Source organism: Stegodyphus dumicola, chromosome 3 (genome assembly GCF_044657685.1).
Source record: "Stegodyphus dumicola isolate Sdum_Otavi_A_Nest chromosome 3, ASM4465768v1".
Classification (NCBI taxonomy): domain Eukaryota; kingdom Metazoa; phylum Arthropoda; class Arachnida; order Araneae; family Eresidae; genus Stegodyphus; species Stegodyphus dumicola.
The window spans coordinates 166,545,734-166,562,183 of NC_140770.1; the positions used below are offsets into that span (position 1 = coordinate 166,545,734).

Sequence of the window (16,450 nt, forward strand, 5' to 3'; positions counted from 1 at the left end):
CACCATGACCAAAGAAGAAGACGGAAGAAACCCATCATTTGAAGTGCGTAAATGTATAAATAAATAAAACACGCAAAACATACTAAGTAAATATTTTGTTAATTGTAATTTGTAGTAATTCATTAATAATATAGTACAAAGAACTCCTAATTAACCCCCTTCTAGTGGCTGAATGATTGAAACGCTGAACAGTGTTCGATCCCAGGGAAACCGGTGCTGTCCTGTCAGAAACGGTAGGTATGATCTACAATTATGAGAATACAAATGCCCTACAAGCTGATGGTATGTGTGGTCTATAAGATTACAAACATGTGACTTTAGAACACAGAGATTTCCACTATAACGAATCTCTGCTATACGAATGAAATTTCTGGCTCCGCTCAAATTCTATGCACTTAATGTTATTTCATACTGCCATAGCGAGCCTCCAAAAGCATGAAATCGGGTATAACGAACTATATGGATTTCTTCGATTGAAACCTCCTTTGAAACAATCGAACCCGAGCTTGGATTTCAACGAACCCCGCTTAAAGACCCTGGATATCAAGAACGAAACTTTTGGTCCAGCTCCAATTTCCTATACGCTTAATATTCTTTTATACTGCTTTAGCGAGCTTCCAAAAGTATGAAAATCGGATATAACGACCTGTGCGGATATCTTCCATTGAAACTTGTAGAGACATTAGGCATTTTTTGAAAGCAGAAGTGATGAAAAATGAGCAACACCTTCGCCGGGACTCGAACCAAGGGCCTCTCAAATACGCGCCGAGCGTGCTGACCACTATACTACAAAGGCACGCTAAGAAGGTGGGAGAAATACCTTATATACTTCCCCTTTTAAAGGGCGACTGGGGATTAGGGGACCCAATCGCTAAATCCTGGTGGTGGAGAATAATCATCCACCACCCGTTCGGCTGCCACTGTAGAGAGATTAGGTTATTTCGAAGAAGGAATCGTGAAAATGTCATTTCGCTCCAAATCTGAAAACCCTTCTTTTTTTGCCATTTTCTGGCAAACCTAAATCCACTTTGCGGGAAGCTATCTTACCGGAGCTGGGCATTTCGTAACATTACATTACAAAGGAATTAATTTCGGATTGAGAAAATACCACTTCCAACAGGTATTGATATTTTATGCTACCTATGAATATTTTAAGTGTTTTAAAAATATTATACGCAAGTCTTAGGAATTTTTAGATTTATTTTTTAAAAAATATTTCAAACTAATATAATCTGAACTGAATGGGTAACTGAGCTAACTGACTTCCACTGCTCAAACTCAAATGCAATCATTCTTATAGGTTTATATAACTTTGGGAAAAATCTTTCTTTAAAGCTTCGAACATGGGTTTCCATAATGTCGTCAAGTTCGTGAGAAATTGCCAGGCGTGAGGTTGGCGAAATATCGGAAATTTTACCTGATAAAATTAAGAGCTGATTACATCAAACAGCTCTGGCTGCATATCATTGGACCTGCGTTTGAATTCTAGAGAAGTCATGGATCTTTTTACGTGTATAGTATGTGTGCGGCACGAGGAGCACTTAAAATAGGGCCCAGCCAAAATTCTCTCGAGTGGATCAGTGATAAGAGAAAAGGAGTAGGAGAATCTCCGATCCGGTCTCCCGGGACTATTTTGACCAAAATTGGGGTGAGGCTGCACAGTTTATACAGTGGAACTATACCAGTATTATCTATAGGAAAATTCTGGTGTACTGACTACTTACATCTGTACTTATAAATGTAAGGTATCTTTGTGCATGGGTTACTTAAATACTACAGAGCCGAAAGGTCCTCTCGAGAGACTGTGGTACTGAAAGAGAGGTAGGAGACATTTGGATCCATTCCCAGGGTTGTTCTCCTTCAAAATTGAATTCGAGATAGCTGTTTCTCGCCAGTGTAGTTTAAAAGTGTAATTCTGCGGTGTAATTCTTTAACGTTCATAATAAAATTTGATTTTATGAGAAAAGGCATGGGAGACCGCCGTGGTGTGTTCTCTATCAAAACTGAGGGAGATCTATAATAAACAAAATGGAGCTGTACCTGTAAGAACCATTGGTAAAGTTCTGGTGTTGCGTTCAGTTTTGTATCAAACAGCTGTCGACAGATGATCAGGATCGCTACTTTTGTTGCGACTCAGACAGGTTAGTGGTTAGTCACGCTTATTGCTGCATCGAAGGGATCGGGCTCAAATCCCATACAAGGCGATATTTGTAAATGTCTAATTATCTTCTAAAATTTTATCATGAAAATGAATCTATTCTGGATAAAATTTCCATCTGATAAATAGTTTTCCTTCAGAAGACTATGAGTTTAATCTGAGGTTTTTTTAAGTAGCCTATATGTTAGTACGTTAAGTTGTAATGGCATATAATCCTTCCAGGGAACATTCATAAAAACATAGATTCATAAAATTTAATTAAAAATAGAAAATATTGTTACAAATTTTTTACTTAGATTAGTAATTTTAATAGAACTATAAGTAAAATTGTTGTATTTTTCTTTGTAATGTAGTGCAGACAAATTTTAAGACAAAGCTATGACGGAAATTTAAAAAAACAGAGGTACGTGCATTTAACATTGAGTTAGTATCTCGATAATTTGGCGAGATATCGCCAAGTTGATAACGGTTTTGGCAACTTATTTTAAAGCCAATTTTTGCGAAAAATTTCCAAAAGTCGCCAAATTTGGCCACATTTAAGTTCGGTCCCTGTATCTCCGTAATATGTATTAAAATTGAATAAATGTAATTGACTATTATGTTAGCTGTAACCGTAATTCCATCCTCTTATTGCTTCCAGTAATTTCGAGAAGCAGAAATTACTAGAAATATCTCGCGATCGGTTGAAAACTATCTAAGGCCGAAGAGAGAGCATCTGCTCAGTTGTTTAGTTAGCTGCTGTTGTTATTGTTGCCAGTTCAGCGTGAGATCGAATTAGCTTTTTCTTTAGATGAGGTTTGTTGTGTTTAACGCTTTTAGTAGTTTGTAGTGTAACTACTGGTTATACTGAGTGATACTGTGAACACTTGCACGAATATTTCTATGGAAAATTCCAGAGTTCTGAGACATTCCTTTTGATAAAAATAAATTTTTATTAACCTATTATCGGACTTGTGCATTCAATGTGTTATGAACCCGTACGCACGCAACAATATATTTTGTAGAGTTCTTACATACCATGATACAATTGGATTTGCCCACTGCCCAGAGGTTGACTTTCTTGTCCTCTCCTCCAGTTACCATCACTCTTCCAGATTTTCGACCCAACGCAAGACATGTGACGCAAGCTCCATGAGCGACAAATTCCTCTAGAAAGAAAAAAAAATTAAATAAATGAAAATGAAGAACAAGAAATTCTTTTTTAAATTTTGTCACCTGAGCTACTTGACTATTTTGACATTTTATCTGATAAAGAATGCAGCAAATTGTGACAACCAAATGCACATAATAATTCTTTAGTTTCAATACGAGAAACATCGCCATTTTCGTATGCAGTCTTTTTTCTGTTCCATTTCCAAATTCCAGAGGTTTTTATTGGCAAATCATAATTATTGTCTTACCTCAGTTTTTAAAATGTGGCGTTGCAGTAGAAGAAATGAAATAAATTCATGCTAGAGTATAATATTTTGCTACAAAATTATTAAACAATTGCTTTGAATCTATTGTTAAATACATTGCCATGAGATTTCCACCAGAACTCGAGAAACAAACACACACAGAAATAAAATAAAAGGAAATAAGCAACTGCAACAAAAATAATCGCTTATATAATGTATAGAAATAATTATCTTGTATATAGTCATTTTATGATATATAATAACTTATATTAAAAATGCCGGAGAGAGAAAAAAGTGTGTCTGGCGTGGACGCACTCAGCAGTTTAATGTTTCAGTGGTTACGTTTACAGAATGTTAATCGTTACCACACTTTTTTGCTATATTATTTATTATAATAAAGAATGAGAATGATCGAAATGGCTTCTTATAAATTTTTGGAATCAGGAGTATATCGGGAATTTTAATATATTTAATGTTTGGCAGTGAAGTCCAACCTCTCTTTGGAGTAGGATCTGGCAACCATTGGTCCATGCAATATAGACACGACAACAACAATGTTTGGCAGTGCTATTTTTATTTCAGATTTTGTAAAACTTACAAATTTTTTATTAGCAAACTTTAGGATTTGAAAGCGAGCATGGCAACACTTTGCGAAATAAAGCAGATTTTTATCTCCAGCGTACGAGACTGCGGCCATTCGGAAAGATGAGGGTGAAAATTAGCGTTTTCAAGATGAGAATGGTCGAAAGGGCTTTCCGCGAATTTTTGCAATCTTGAGAAACCTCTCTCGAAATTCAACTCCCCGACGCCGTTCCGGATGAGATAATGCCACAAGCAAACAAATAGACAGACGCACTGAGGTTTTAATAGTATAGATGATTATTGTTACTTTACGTTCGTCTCCTCGTTGCGTTAAAGAACAAGGTGCTTACTTGTTACTATATATTACGTAAGGAAGGGTCTTCACCAAATCACTTTACCCACGATCTTTCAGAAGTACCTTTGTGGATAATATCAAGTTAATGAAAATTAATCCTTTTAATTTCAAAACAGAGCTTCAGGGTTATTATCTCCTTAAAACAACCACCTCTCAAAATTATCAACATCGTTGAAAGCATAAATAAGTGTGGATTCTGAATATCTAACCTCTGAGGTGACTCCAATTATTTGGAACCATAGGAAATTGCCTTTGAGAGAGAATGTTATTTTATATTTTTATAGAAGTATGTGAATATATTAAACATATAAAACAATGGGGGATATTTATTAATGCCAAAAAAACTTTTTCTATTCAATATTTTTCATTTTTAGATCCAAGAATATATATTTATTATTTACGTTAGTCTAAAATGATGAAAATTTATATTCGTATACCGTAAAAATTTAGTGAAAAAATTTTAAAAGGACTGCCGGCATAATAAATTTTCTACCAAACTAAAAAAATCGAACCTTTCAAAGCCGGTGGCAAAGGAAGCTCAATCTCGAAATACGAAACCAAAAACTCAAAAGCTGGAATTTTTAACACTAGAAATTCCTTTGTATCCTTGTTATCTTTTCCGAAATCAAGTAAATATTTACGAAGGATCATTCCATTTTAAATATGTTATCGGAATACTCAAGAACATATTTTTAGCTGAAGCTTAGAAGATAGAATTTCGGATAAAATTTCGTTTATGATTTAAGATCTGTAGTAAGAATGTTCACGGTATGCCCTCTTGATTTTTTTCCTTTTATGAAATTTATTGAATTTGTTTTTGAATTTATGGAATATTTTTGAGTTATTACAAAAAGACATTATTTTTTACCAGTTCTTGACACAAAGTTTCTGTTATTTAGCATTTTGTTAATTATCACAGCTTGATGCTTATTGCAGAGCGACTGTGCTTGTGAGTGAAAACTTTACGGTACTTTACCATTAAGTTTAGATTTCATTCAAATTTAAAGTCAGTGTTTGAGATTCTGATATATTGTACATATATGAAGTTCATTTTAAAATGACGAAATAAAACGGCTTCGTAATAGATTCGGTGTTAAACATTAACAAGCTTACAAAACAAAATGGCTGTCAACCATTTGCGGAAGCCATAAATGTTCTATCTCATTAAAAATGAATGTATGGATGTTTCTAGCACTGCGAAAAACAACGGTACCTAGAGCCATCAAATTTTGAATAATGTAGTCTTGCACCCGAATTTAGGCATCAAAAAGCACGAATTTTGAATTTGTGATATTATCTATTTCATATTTTGTAAAACTTTAACGAATTTTTGATTAAAAACATCAGGAATTCTAAACGCATACTGCTGTCTCGCTTTTAAAATTTTCGTAATTTTGCTTTTGAATTCTGTATGGTGTAAGTGCAAAGAAATTGATTCTTAATAATAAAGCTAAAAAGACAAAAAAATTAGTAGGAGTGAGTGTAACAGCAGACTGGTAGACTGTGGCCTCTGTAGGACCGTGAAAATCCTTAACAAGCCCTTTTGAACGACCCTTAAAATTTGAAATCTTTCCGATTTTATTTATTTTTTTTAGCCGAGAAGGGATATTAATTTCATTTTGTCATTTTGCGTTGAAAATTTTAAAAGTCCGTTTCACTTTTGAAATTGTTGCCACCAAATATTACCGCCCTATGTTATATTTAGAAATTAAATAATAAACAATCTGAATAAGTGAATGTATGTTTCACGCATTGTGATAAAATAATGGTACCTAGAGCCATCCAATTTTGAATAACGTACATCTCCACTCGAATATGGACATCTGGAGCATAGCTTTAGAATTTCCGATACAGTCTCGTGCACTAGAGATATTTTTTTCCGTGCAATGTTGTCATTCTTCGCTTTGAAATAATTGAGTTTGCTAATTAAAAACTCGTTCAAGTTTTACAAAACATGAAATAGACAATAAAACAAATTTGAAATTAGGCTTTCAGATGCCATATTCGAGTGGAGACTACGATATTCAAAGTTTTATGTCTCTAGGTACCGTTGAGTTTTTAAAAGTGCGAGAAGCATAGATACATTCATGCGGATTTTTCCATTATTTAATTTCTTTAAATACACTGCCACCGTAAATGCAACACCCTGAAGGAAGCATGCAAATAACATGAAATTTACAACATGCATTAGCGGAGGTGAGATATGCAAATGATTAGAATTTCAGCGCAGACACACATCACGCGCTATGGCGCCTCTTCAAAGCGCTATTTAAGACTTGGAGTTTTCGACGGTGTTCGGCAATTGTGTATTTCTTGCGGTTCCCCAACCCCCCCAAAACAACAACGATCAATTATGCCTCGTAGTAAACAGCGATCATCGTTTGATCAAGTATCTGAGTTCGACAGAAGAAGGATAGCGGCCTACCGAGAGCGTGGATTAACTTTCAGGAAAATCGGTAGTCGTGTTGGACGAAACCAAACAACTGTAATGCGGATATGTCTCCGTTGGATGCAGGAGGGTACGACGGACCGACGTGTTCGATCGCATTTACCTCAGTGCACCACTTCACGTGATGACAGGAACATTGTGCGCCTGGCAGTGACGGATCGCTCAGTCACATCACGAATCATAGCACAGCACATTCAGTCTGTAACGCATCATCCAGTGTCTGTGTATTATTCGATGCCGTTTACAGCAGAATGGCCTTTTGGTAAGACGTCCATTGCTTCGTCTACCCTTGACGCAGAACCACAGACGCCAATGGTGCGATGAAAGAAGGATGCGGACGGCAGAATGGAATGTAATTGTCTTTACTGACGAGTCGCGCTTCTGTCTGCAGCACCACGGCGGTCGGATTTTAGTCTGGAGACACGTGGAGAGAGGATGCCGAACAGCTGCGTTATGTACCGCCACACTGGTCTTGCACCGGGTATTATGATATGGGGCAATATTGGATATCACTTTCGCACTTCTCTAATACGCATTGCCGGTACTTTAAACAACCAGCACTACATCTCCGAGGTGTTGGAGCCAGTTGTCCTTACTTACCTTCAGGGCTTTCCCTCAGCCATATTTCAACAGAATAATGCGCGACCACACGTGGCACGCATTGTCCAAGTGTTCTTTGTCAATCGCCAGATTGAATTGCTTCCCTGGGCGGCTCGCTGTCTGGATCTTTTGCCGATAGAAAACATGTGGTCCGTTGTTTCTGAACGATTGACCCAGATTACATCCCAAGCTGCTACACAACATCAACTTTGGCAACGTGGGGGAAGCTACTTGGTCTGCTGTACTCCAAGAACACATCGAAAGTCTCTTTGAATCAATGCCGAGGCATGTGGTAGCGGTGATCTCCAACAATGGGCGGCTACTCTGGCTACTGATTCTGGAAGGAACCACACTTCACAGAGGTCTCTAAATTTAATCATTTGATACTTGGTCAACATGTTATCTATTAAATAAATTTTGTTGTGGTATCTCAAGTCTTTCTTTGTGTTGCAATTTGGGTGGCCAGCAGTGTATAATGTAGGGCTCACATATTCGATAAAAACAATTTGAAAAGTGAAACGCCGTTTATAGTGTACTAACGCAAAATCCCAAAACGAAATTAATAACCCATCTCTGCGAATTGCCCCTTTGGGCTAAAAATACTTTCTTTGAAATGTAATAACTTTTTACCCCGCTTTATAATTTATTCATACGGTTAATTGTCCTAAAAATTTCATTTATATCACTATCGAGGCCTTTACCAATTTTAGGAGCTATTTTCAAAGGATATCTCTTTTACATTCCAATAAAAACATATCTATAGCATAATGTTATACTTAAAATGGCAAATATGTTGTTGCTGTTGTGACTAATCACACTTGCGTGACCTAATCACAGCAAGCGTGGCAAGGAGTACGAGATTGCGCTTGTTATTAGCAAGAGCCTTGGGGTTCACGCACAATTTTCCTTAGTTCCACTACATTTTGAACGACAGCACCTCGGGGGTTGGTCCGAGGGTCTCCAACCCCTCTTTCCCCACCACCAAATCTTTTCCTCACTCTATATATGTTTAGAGTGCCTTCATGCGACAAAAATACTACTATACATTTACACCATGACCACGACTTTACGACATCCATTCTGGGATTCGAACCCTGAATATTTGGTACTTTAGTCAGAGACACTAACCACTGCCACGTTGGTAGGGACATCAGATCTTTATCTAAAAATGCTAACGAGAAAATTTAAATATAAAACAGTTTTCCTAAAGTGCTGTCCAACAAAGCCGAGCGATAAAGTTGCTGAACACTGGTAATTCGGTCCTGGGTTTGAATTACGGATAACGAGCTGGCTGCATGAGCGTTTTCGTGGTTTTGCCCGTGTGTAATGTGTAGACGAGCCAGTGCTCTTAGAACGCCCTCCACGAAAATATCCCTCTCCTTAGGCAGGTAGCCCTCGAATGCTTTTCTATAATTAAACAAACGAAACTAAACCAATACTAAAGTGCGAACGATCTTCTGCACTTTGAATTTTAATTTCCATTCTGTATTATCTCGGGAGTCTCGGGAGCTGCGGAAATTTAATTTGAATACAAGCAGTTTATCTGTTAAGTTTCAAAGAAAAATATAATTTCAACTTTCTTCTTATTTTCACAGATGGGGCAATAATTCGCCTGATAGTTTGAGCGGTGTCCGCCGATAACATCGCGACAAAAACGTCGCGGAGAAAACAAAGTTCGCAGTTCTAAAACATCGTGGTACAAAACATCGACGTCGAAAATAAAGGGGTTCAAAAACTTCGCAGTTCATAAACATCATCGTCGAAGATATCGTGGTAAAAAATAAAGTATCTACAAATCATCGCATGGACGATAACATCGCAGACATGATTTTTTCAGGTTTTAATAATTGTAAATGTATATTCCCATAATGATTTGCGAGCGCAAGATGTAAAGAAGGATAATTTTTACTTTCACATTTTTTTTATTAACTAATAAATTTTTGTTGAAAAAGTAAGAAGGAAACTTAAGTATAGAAAATTAAATGCAACTTATAGATTATATTTCTCATGAAAAATTACCAGTAAAAACTTTATAAAAATGATTTATAAATGGCCTTTGTTAGTTAACTATGTCGGTTTAAAATTATATTAAGTGCTGTAAGTTGAATTAATTTTTATGTTTAAGTTTTCTTCTTGTTTTGTCAGTAAAAAATTATTAGTTAATAAAACATATGAAAGTAAAAATTATCGTTCTTTCTATCTTGCGCTCCTAAATCATTAAGGGAATATCCATTAACAGGTATTAAAGCCTGAAAAAAGCATGTCTCCGATGTTATCGTCATGCGATGATTTGTAGATACTTTATTTTTTCCCACGATATTTTCGACGACGATGTTTTTAAACTGCGAAGATTTTGAACCGCTTTATTTTCGATGACGATGTTTGTACCACAATGTTTTAGAACTGCGATGTTTTCTCCCCCGATGTTTTGTAGCACGACGTATTCGCCTTGCGTTGTTTTTTCCGCGATGTTTTCGGCTGTAACCGTCTGAGCAGGAACCAAATTAAGCAATAGAGCTTTATGATTTTTAATAAAATAATTATTCAATGGCATTTAGTACTGTAATAGTTTTTCAATTATTTAACATAATATGGCAATATCTTCTAAATATATAAAGTAGGCTTTCAATTTGAAATCATAATTTAAGGACTTTAAATATTTTTTGCGTCAGAAAAAATCACCATTACTTTAAAAATTTTGATAAGATGAAGGATTCTTGAGAAGCGTAAGTAGCCATAGCAAATCTTTTGCAAATACGTCGGAAATTTTGAAAACATATATATACATGTAAGGCACTAATATATAAAGATTTCATTATTCTTTACATGTGATAATGAATTTTTTTTATTGGCCGGAAGGGGATTAACACACTTAAATCTATAGATTTCCTCCACATAATTTTCCACTCTTCAGGAAGTGTATCAAAAAATATATGATCAATATAAAAATCCGTCTTTTCCTAATTCAAGTGTTGAGAAATTTGTATTTCTCGTTACGGTTGAGCAATGCTGAAGGGTATGAGAAGCGCAGCGTTATATAATCTCATCTATAGAAGCCAGAGCTGTGTGTTGTCCTGATTATTGTCCTTGTGACCTATCCCAATAGCCGTGGTTCTCTCCAGCGTGGCGCGACGATATGATATTTAGAATCCTGAAATGGAATGTAGCTGTTGAAGATAAGAACGGGAATAGAAATCCAGTTGAGTTTCAGGAACAGCAATTGCTATCAAGAAAAGCATGGAATTGAGAAGCCAACGTAATGTAATGGCTAAGTAGACACAACATGGAACAGCAGTTATAACTAACAAGTTTTCCACCTGTTATCCATCTTACGCTTTTACCATGTGTCATAAACTTATATACACCCTGGTCATCTAATCTGTAGAAGTTCATGAAAAGCACCAATTAAAAACCCTGTAGACTCATTAGGTTATATCGAAGCAAGAATGCATGAAAAATAAGCAATGCAAACTCCAGGACTCGAACTCTGGGCGTCTCCAGTACATACCGAGTGTGCTATCGTTACACCAGGAAGGCATGCGAAAAGGAAGGACAAAATACCTTATACAATCCCACTTTTAAAAGGCTTCTAGGCATTAGGGCGCCAAGTGGCCAAATCCTGGTGAGTGACGAATTATTGTTCCTCATCTTTTTAGTTCGGGTGCCACTGTAGAAGCATTAGATTATATCAAATCAGGAGTACTATGAAAAAAGGGAAGTGCCCTCTACGGTATTCGAACCTGGACCTCTGAATACGCGCCGAGAATATTCTCTGTGTATTCTTCGTAGTGTGTATTCTCTGAATACACACCTTTGTGGTATTTTCTCCTTCATTTCTGCATGCCTTTGTGGTGTGTATTCTCTAAATACACACCACAAAGGCATTCAGAAATGAAGGAGAAAATACCTTGTAAACGTTTACCTCACTTACATCCAATGCAATTTCTTTCGTTGGCTACTACATCTACTACCGCGCAGCAACTGTGAACACTCCCAAAACAACGGGCATGAAACATTCTTTACCTTTATTTATACGAATTATCAGATACATCTTCATAAAAAAGGTATGTCGGAATTATTTTTTTACAAGGGACTTTTTATAAAATAAATTATACTTGCAACCTATCAATGTTGAACTACGAAGTTTTCTTTTACCAGTGCCAAATCTAGCACACCCTGAACTTAACTACTTCGTATCACGCAAGCCTCAACGGAATTCTGGTACAATCCCGAAATTTTTGACGCTGCCAAAAGGTTTTTTGTAATCAATCTCCTGAAGTTTCGCAGTTCTTTGAAACTAGTTTAAGACCTTATTCACAAATGACCGACAAGAAACCCGAATTGTTTTACTTTGTTTTCTAAAAAATCCGGCTACATTATTTGATTTATAAATAGTTCGATACAAACGAGTTAATTACCACAATAATATTTCAGTTGAAGTGAATAAATTAAAAATTTATCAATGCTGTAGTTAAATATTTTCGGGTCTAAAAATATGGAATTTTCTTACATAAAAGTAATTCTTTAAGGCAATGGTCTCACATTGGCGACTCTCGAAGCAATTTTATCCGTTCCGAAAACACTTTTCAGTTATGGTATTTGTTGCGAATATTTCAATGTTTTAAGAAGAGGTAGAGAACTTTCTAAGGGAAACTGGCTCGTGTACATGGTTCACACGGGAAAAACCAGGAAAAAGCCTATGCAGCCATCCTGTTCGCCAGACAGAAGTCCGAACAGAACTACCAGCATTCAGCTATTGTACGCTCAGCCGCTGGCTCTACATTTTGATGAATCCTTAAATAAAAAACTTCAATACCTTTTACTTTATAAAAGGCGTTGAAGTAGGAAAAATACCTCTATAAAATTACTATATGTATGTGATTTTGACAGATTTCTACATCGCATATTTGCTAAGAATTGACTAACTTGTACTTATAACAAAATAGTTAGTCCTTTTAATTTAATAATTTAACTAGAATTTTCCTTATCACGCCTGAAACATTATGTTAAAATTTAATTTTTACTTCGCTTATAACAACAACCTGACTCGCGTAAACAGAAATATGGAAAATAATTTTTGGCTTCCTTTTTTATTTATTTCGTATGATAGGCACTTTCATTAATATTTCAAATAGTATTTTTTCTTTTATTCCTTATTCTCCGAAAATATAATTTTTTTACTGCTGCACTGAATCAGCAAGGGGGAGAAAAAAGTAAAAATATATATTTAAAAATAAAGCGATTCTTCTCAGAAATATTTACTTTTATTTTTTTACCCCTTCAGAGATTTATAAAAAGTTTCTCAACTTAACGTAAGTTATTTAATATTGGCTAATTATTTTTACTTTTAATTTAACTTCTCATCAATTTTCTTTTCCTGTTTTGGTCCTCTAAGAAAAATAAATTTAATTCTTCGCTATGGGGATCGTTTTTTCACTTAGTAATTAATTTTTTAAACTAAAAAAATCAGAAAAAATAAATTTAATTAAACAATTCTGTAACTGAATGCAATTTCGGAAAAGGATAATTTTTTTAACACCAGCCGTATCCTATATTGAAGTCTCTAGCGAAATGAATCTCGAATGAAGAGATAGCTTTTTTCAGATTTCAAAAAAATGTTTTCGTTATTTCGGATTAATTTAGATTGCATATAACATATACGTATAGCATGTTTTACGTTTGAGAAATGGCACTTACTTCATTTTTATTTCAGTACTGGTCTGATATAATGTTTTCGAGAAACATACATAAAGTTATTTTAAATTTATCTGGAATTACTGAAAATTAATTTTGCGGAGTATTACATTTTTTTTGGAAAAATTGTTGAAAATTAAAAATACTTTCCTGTTGTCGCAAACCCTTAGTAGAAATCGCCAAATTTTCAAAATGTGCCAAACTCTGGCAGCCATGCGCATAATCATTCTTAAGTCAACCGTACTAAGTCAAAAAACATTTAGCCAAGAAACGTAGCCATTTTCGTATGCGTTCTTTTATTCCAAGTTAGAACAGTTTTTTATAAATAATTCATAATAATTTTTGCGCTTATAGAATTTACCAACAATAGAAGAAACTGCGATAAAATTTATGCAGGATTATAGAATTTTGCCGGGAAATTTCTAAACGGAACAAAGAGAAGATGCGTTTGGTTGACAAGTTACTAGTTTGCTCTATGACGAGTCTCTGCAGTTCTCTCATTTTTTTAAGCGAAACAGATCGCTGTGTACTTGGAGCGAAATTTGGTTCAAAAAAGAAAAAATATTGAAATATTTATAGAAGAATATAAATTTTTACTTTAAAAAAAAAAAAAAAATCACGAAAAGCATCAGCATGCACCCCATAAGTAACTTTTACCTTTTCATCTATATAATGTCGCCAAAAACCGCAAATTACAACAAGTTGATTGCGTTAATACATAAGTACCTTTTCAAATTTGCTAAGTAGCCTCTGAACACATTGTAATCCATAATGCAAATTACTCATCCGTCAGCCATTAATGTGGAATTAATATATGTCTGAAGGATGCCCTAGTGATTTGCTTTCAAGTTACTTTGTGCTTGCTGTCATCACGCGGTAAATAATTTTCTAGGAAAAAGTATTTTAACCGACTCTGCTTGTAAGGCATGGTTAAACTGTAGAGACATTTGGTAATTTTTGAAAGCAGGAGTGATGAAAAATAAGCAACGATTCTGGGATAGGTTACTCGTAAATATTGATCTAGACACCAACACGGTATGGAAAATTGCAAGACCGTTAAGGAGCACTCAGACAAGATATTTACACCCGTTAGAGTACATGGGTCAGACACATCACTCAGAAGCGGAAATTGCTGAAATCACGACAGTTAACTTAAGAAACGTTTTCGAAAAGCATACGGACGAAAATTCAGGTCATGAAAATCAGATTAACCAGGCTGTAGAAAGTATCAAAACTAGACAGAATACAGATTTCGTTAAATTCACCTCCTCAAATGAAGTAAAGGAAATTATTAAGAAATTAAAGAAAAGAAAAGCGAGGGGGTTTTATAACATTAAAAATAAAGCGTTACAAGCCCTCCCAAGAAATTGTATAGTTTTGCTTTGCAACATTTTTAATGACTGTATCAGATTAGCACATTTTCCGCAGCACTGGAAACACTCTTTAGTAATTACCCTTCTACCTTTATACTAAATCTTACATTTATACAAATGAATCAACTAATTGGGTGATTTTAAATTTTATGCTAATTCTAGACCATTTTATTTGAGCATTTAAAACTTCTTCCTAGAAACAAATATTATTCAATTATCATAAAATTTGATATGTAGAAATGAAGAAGAAATATTTCTACCAATACCATACATTCATTTCTATAACGTTTCGCGGCGGTCACCATAATTGAATTATTTGATTGGTTTAAATAAATCGCTTTCAGATTGTTCTGTTCTTTGAAGAAACATGTTGGCCTCTCAGAGTAAACAAACTTTGGCACTCTTTATGAAATCATCAGTGTTTACAGGCAGCATTATAAGAAGAAATTTAATAAAACGGGTTAAAATCTAAGGAAAGATAAGAAAAGAAGCAATCGCTTCTGAGTAGTTAAGTCGCTGCAAAATACACTAAGGTTTGTGAAAACTGCAGCACCTTGAAGGAAGTAAGCAAATTGAAATAAATTTACGAGAAATGTAAAGTGAGATAAGTCACGGAAATGATAGAATTACAAAGTGATTGCGATGCGTGGAATGTGAATCAGGCCACATGTTCAATGCGTATATAAAGGACTGTAAAGTTTCGTTGAAATTTGTTTATCGTCTTCTGTTTGCGGTAAACTTTTAATTACTGGTTAGTATGCCTCGTCAACAGCGGAGAGTGCCATAGCAACATCTAACGGAGTTCAAACGAGGCTGCATCGTCTGTATGCGAGAGGGTGGACTTTCGTATCGAGCAATCGCAGCCCACAAGCAGCGTAATACCACAATAGCATTGCGGGTTCGGGAAAAATGGACAGAGGAGAACCAAATAAGACGAAATCCTTGCAGTGGGATAAGCAGTAGCACAATGGCATGGAACGACAGATACCTCATCCGCATAACTGTCCCAGATAGTACAGCATCCTCTCGTGTGCTAGGGGAGTACGTTGAAGCACGGCTACAAGTGTTGTGTTGCATAACTCACCGGTTCACTCACCTTCGTGTGAAATCGAAACTAGGTCGGAATTACCAGTGTTCAGCTATTTTACCGCTCAACCGCTGGTGGGCCTAAGAATATAAAAGAGTTAGGTGTATTTGTTTGAATACTAAGGTTTTTGGAGTTCAAAACAGAGCATGTTTCTGGCCTGCAGGAATACACTACGTTTAGGTTTAGTTTTTGCCAAATCTGATAATCTGATAATTGTAAGATAATCTGACAACTCGAAAATACTCGGCCTTGTGTTACATCGCTGGCGATACTTGATTTTGATATTCCGGCGAGTTTTTCAGCAAGCTTCGAGTATATTTAAATTCTGTAGTCCTTGGTTGCTTGCGTTTTCACTTGAAATTAACAATTCTGTTTTGATTCATCACCCCGAACTACGGTTGGTCTGGTTGTTAGCACAAGTAAATGCGTTTATTTATTATTAAGTCTGTTTAAATTTAAAAAAAAATTAAACATTTTCATGACTTGGATTCATGATTCGGACCTAGCGATAATTCTCTTCACGTTTGTTAGGGGTTTTAGACTACGCAGAATTGTAAAAGGGATTTAATATATTCGTACGAACAGCATCTCGCATAGTCAAAAACGATTAGCCGTAGAACGTTGAAATTTTGTATATGAGACTGCTATAACATCTAGTTGTGCACCTCCCCTTTTAATTGCAATCGGTAATACAAATATATATACCCGGCTATCCGGGCTCTGGTCGTAGTCATATACATCCATTTACAGAAGAG

At 35.5% G+C, this 16,450-nt stretch overlaps 1 protein-coding gene across 2 annotated transcripts in view; it reads right to left on the reverse strand.

Annotated features, from left to right (window-relative positions):
* The window catches only part of LOC118199580 (katanin p80 WD40 repeat-containing subunit B1-like), a 331,155-nt gene that overhangs the window by 303,006 nt on the left and 11,699 nt on the right, over positions 1-16,450 (reverse strand). For both annotated transcript variants that reach the window (XM_085813586.1, XM_085813587.1), the window contains exon 2: positions 3,176-3,306. In XM_085813586.1, coding sequence (XP_085669712.1) covers positions 3,176-3,306 — 131 coding nt within the window. The remainder of the gene's footprint in view (positions 1-3,175; positions 3,307-16,450) is intronic.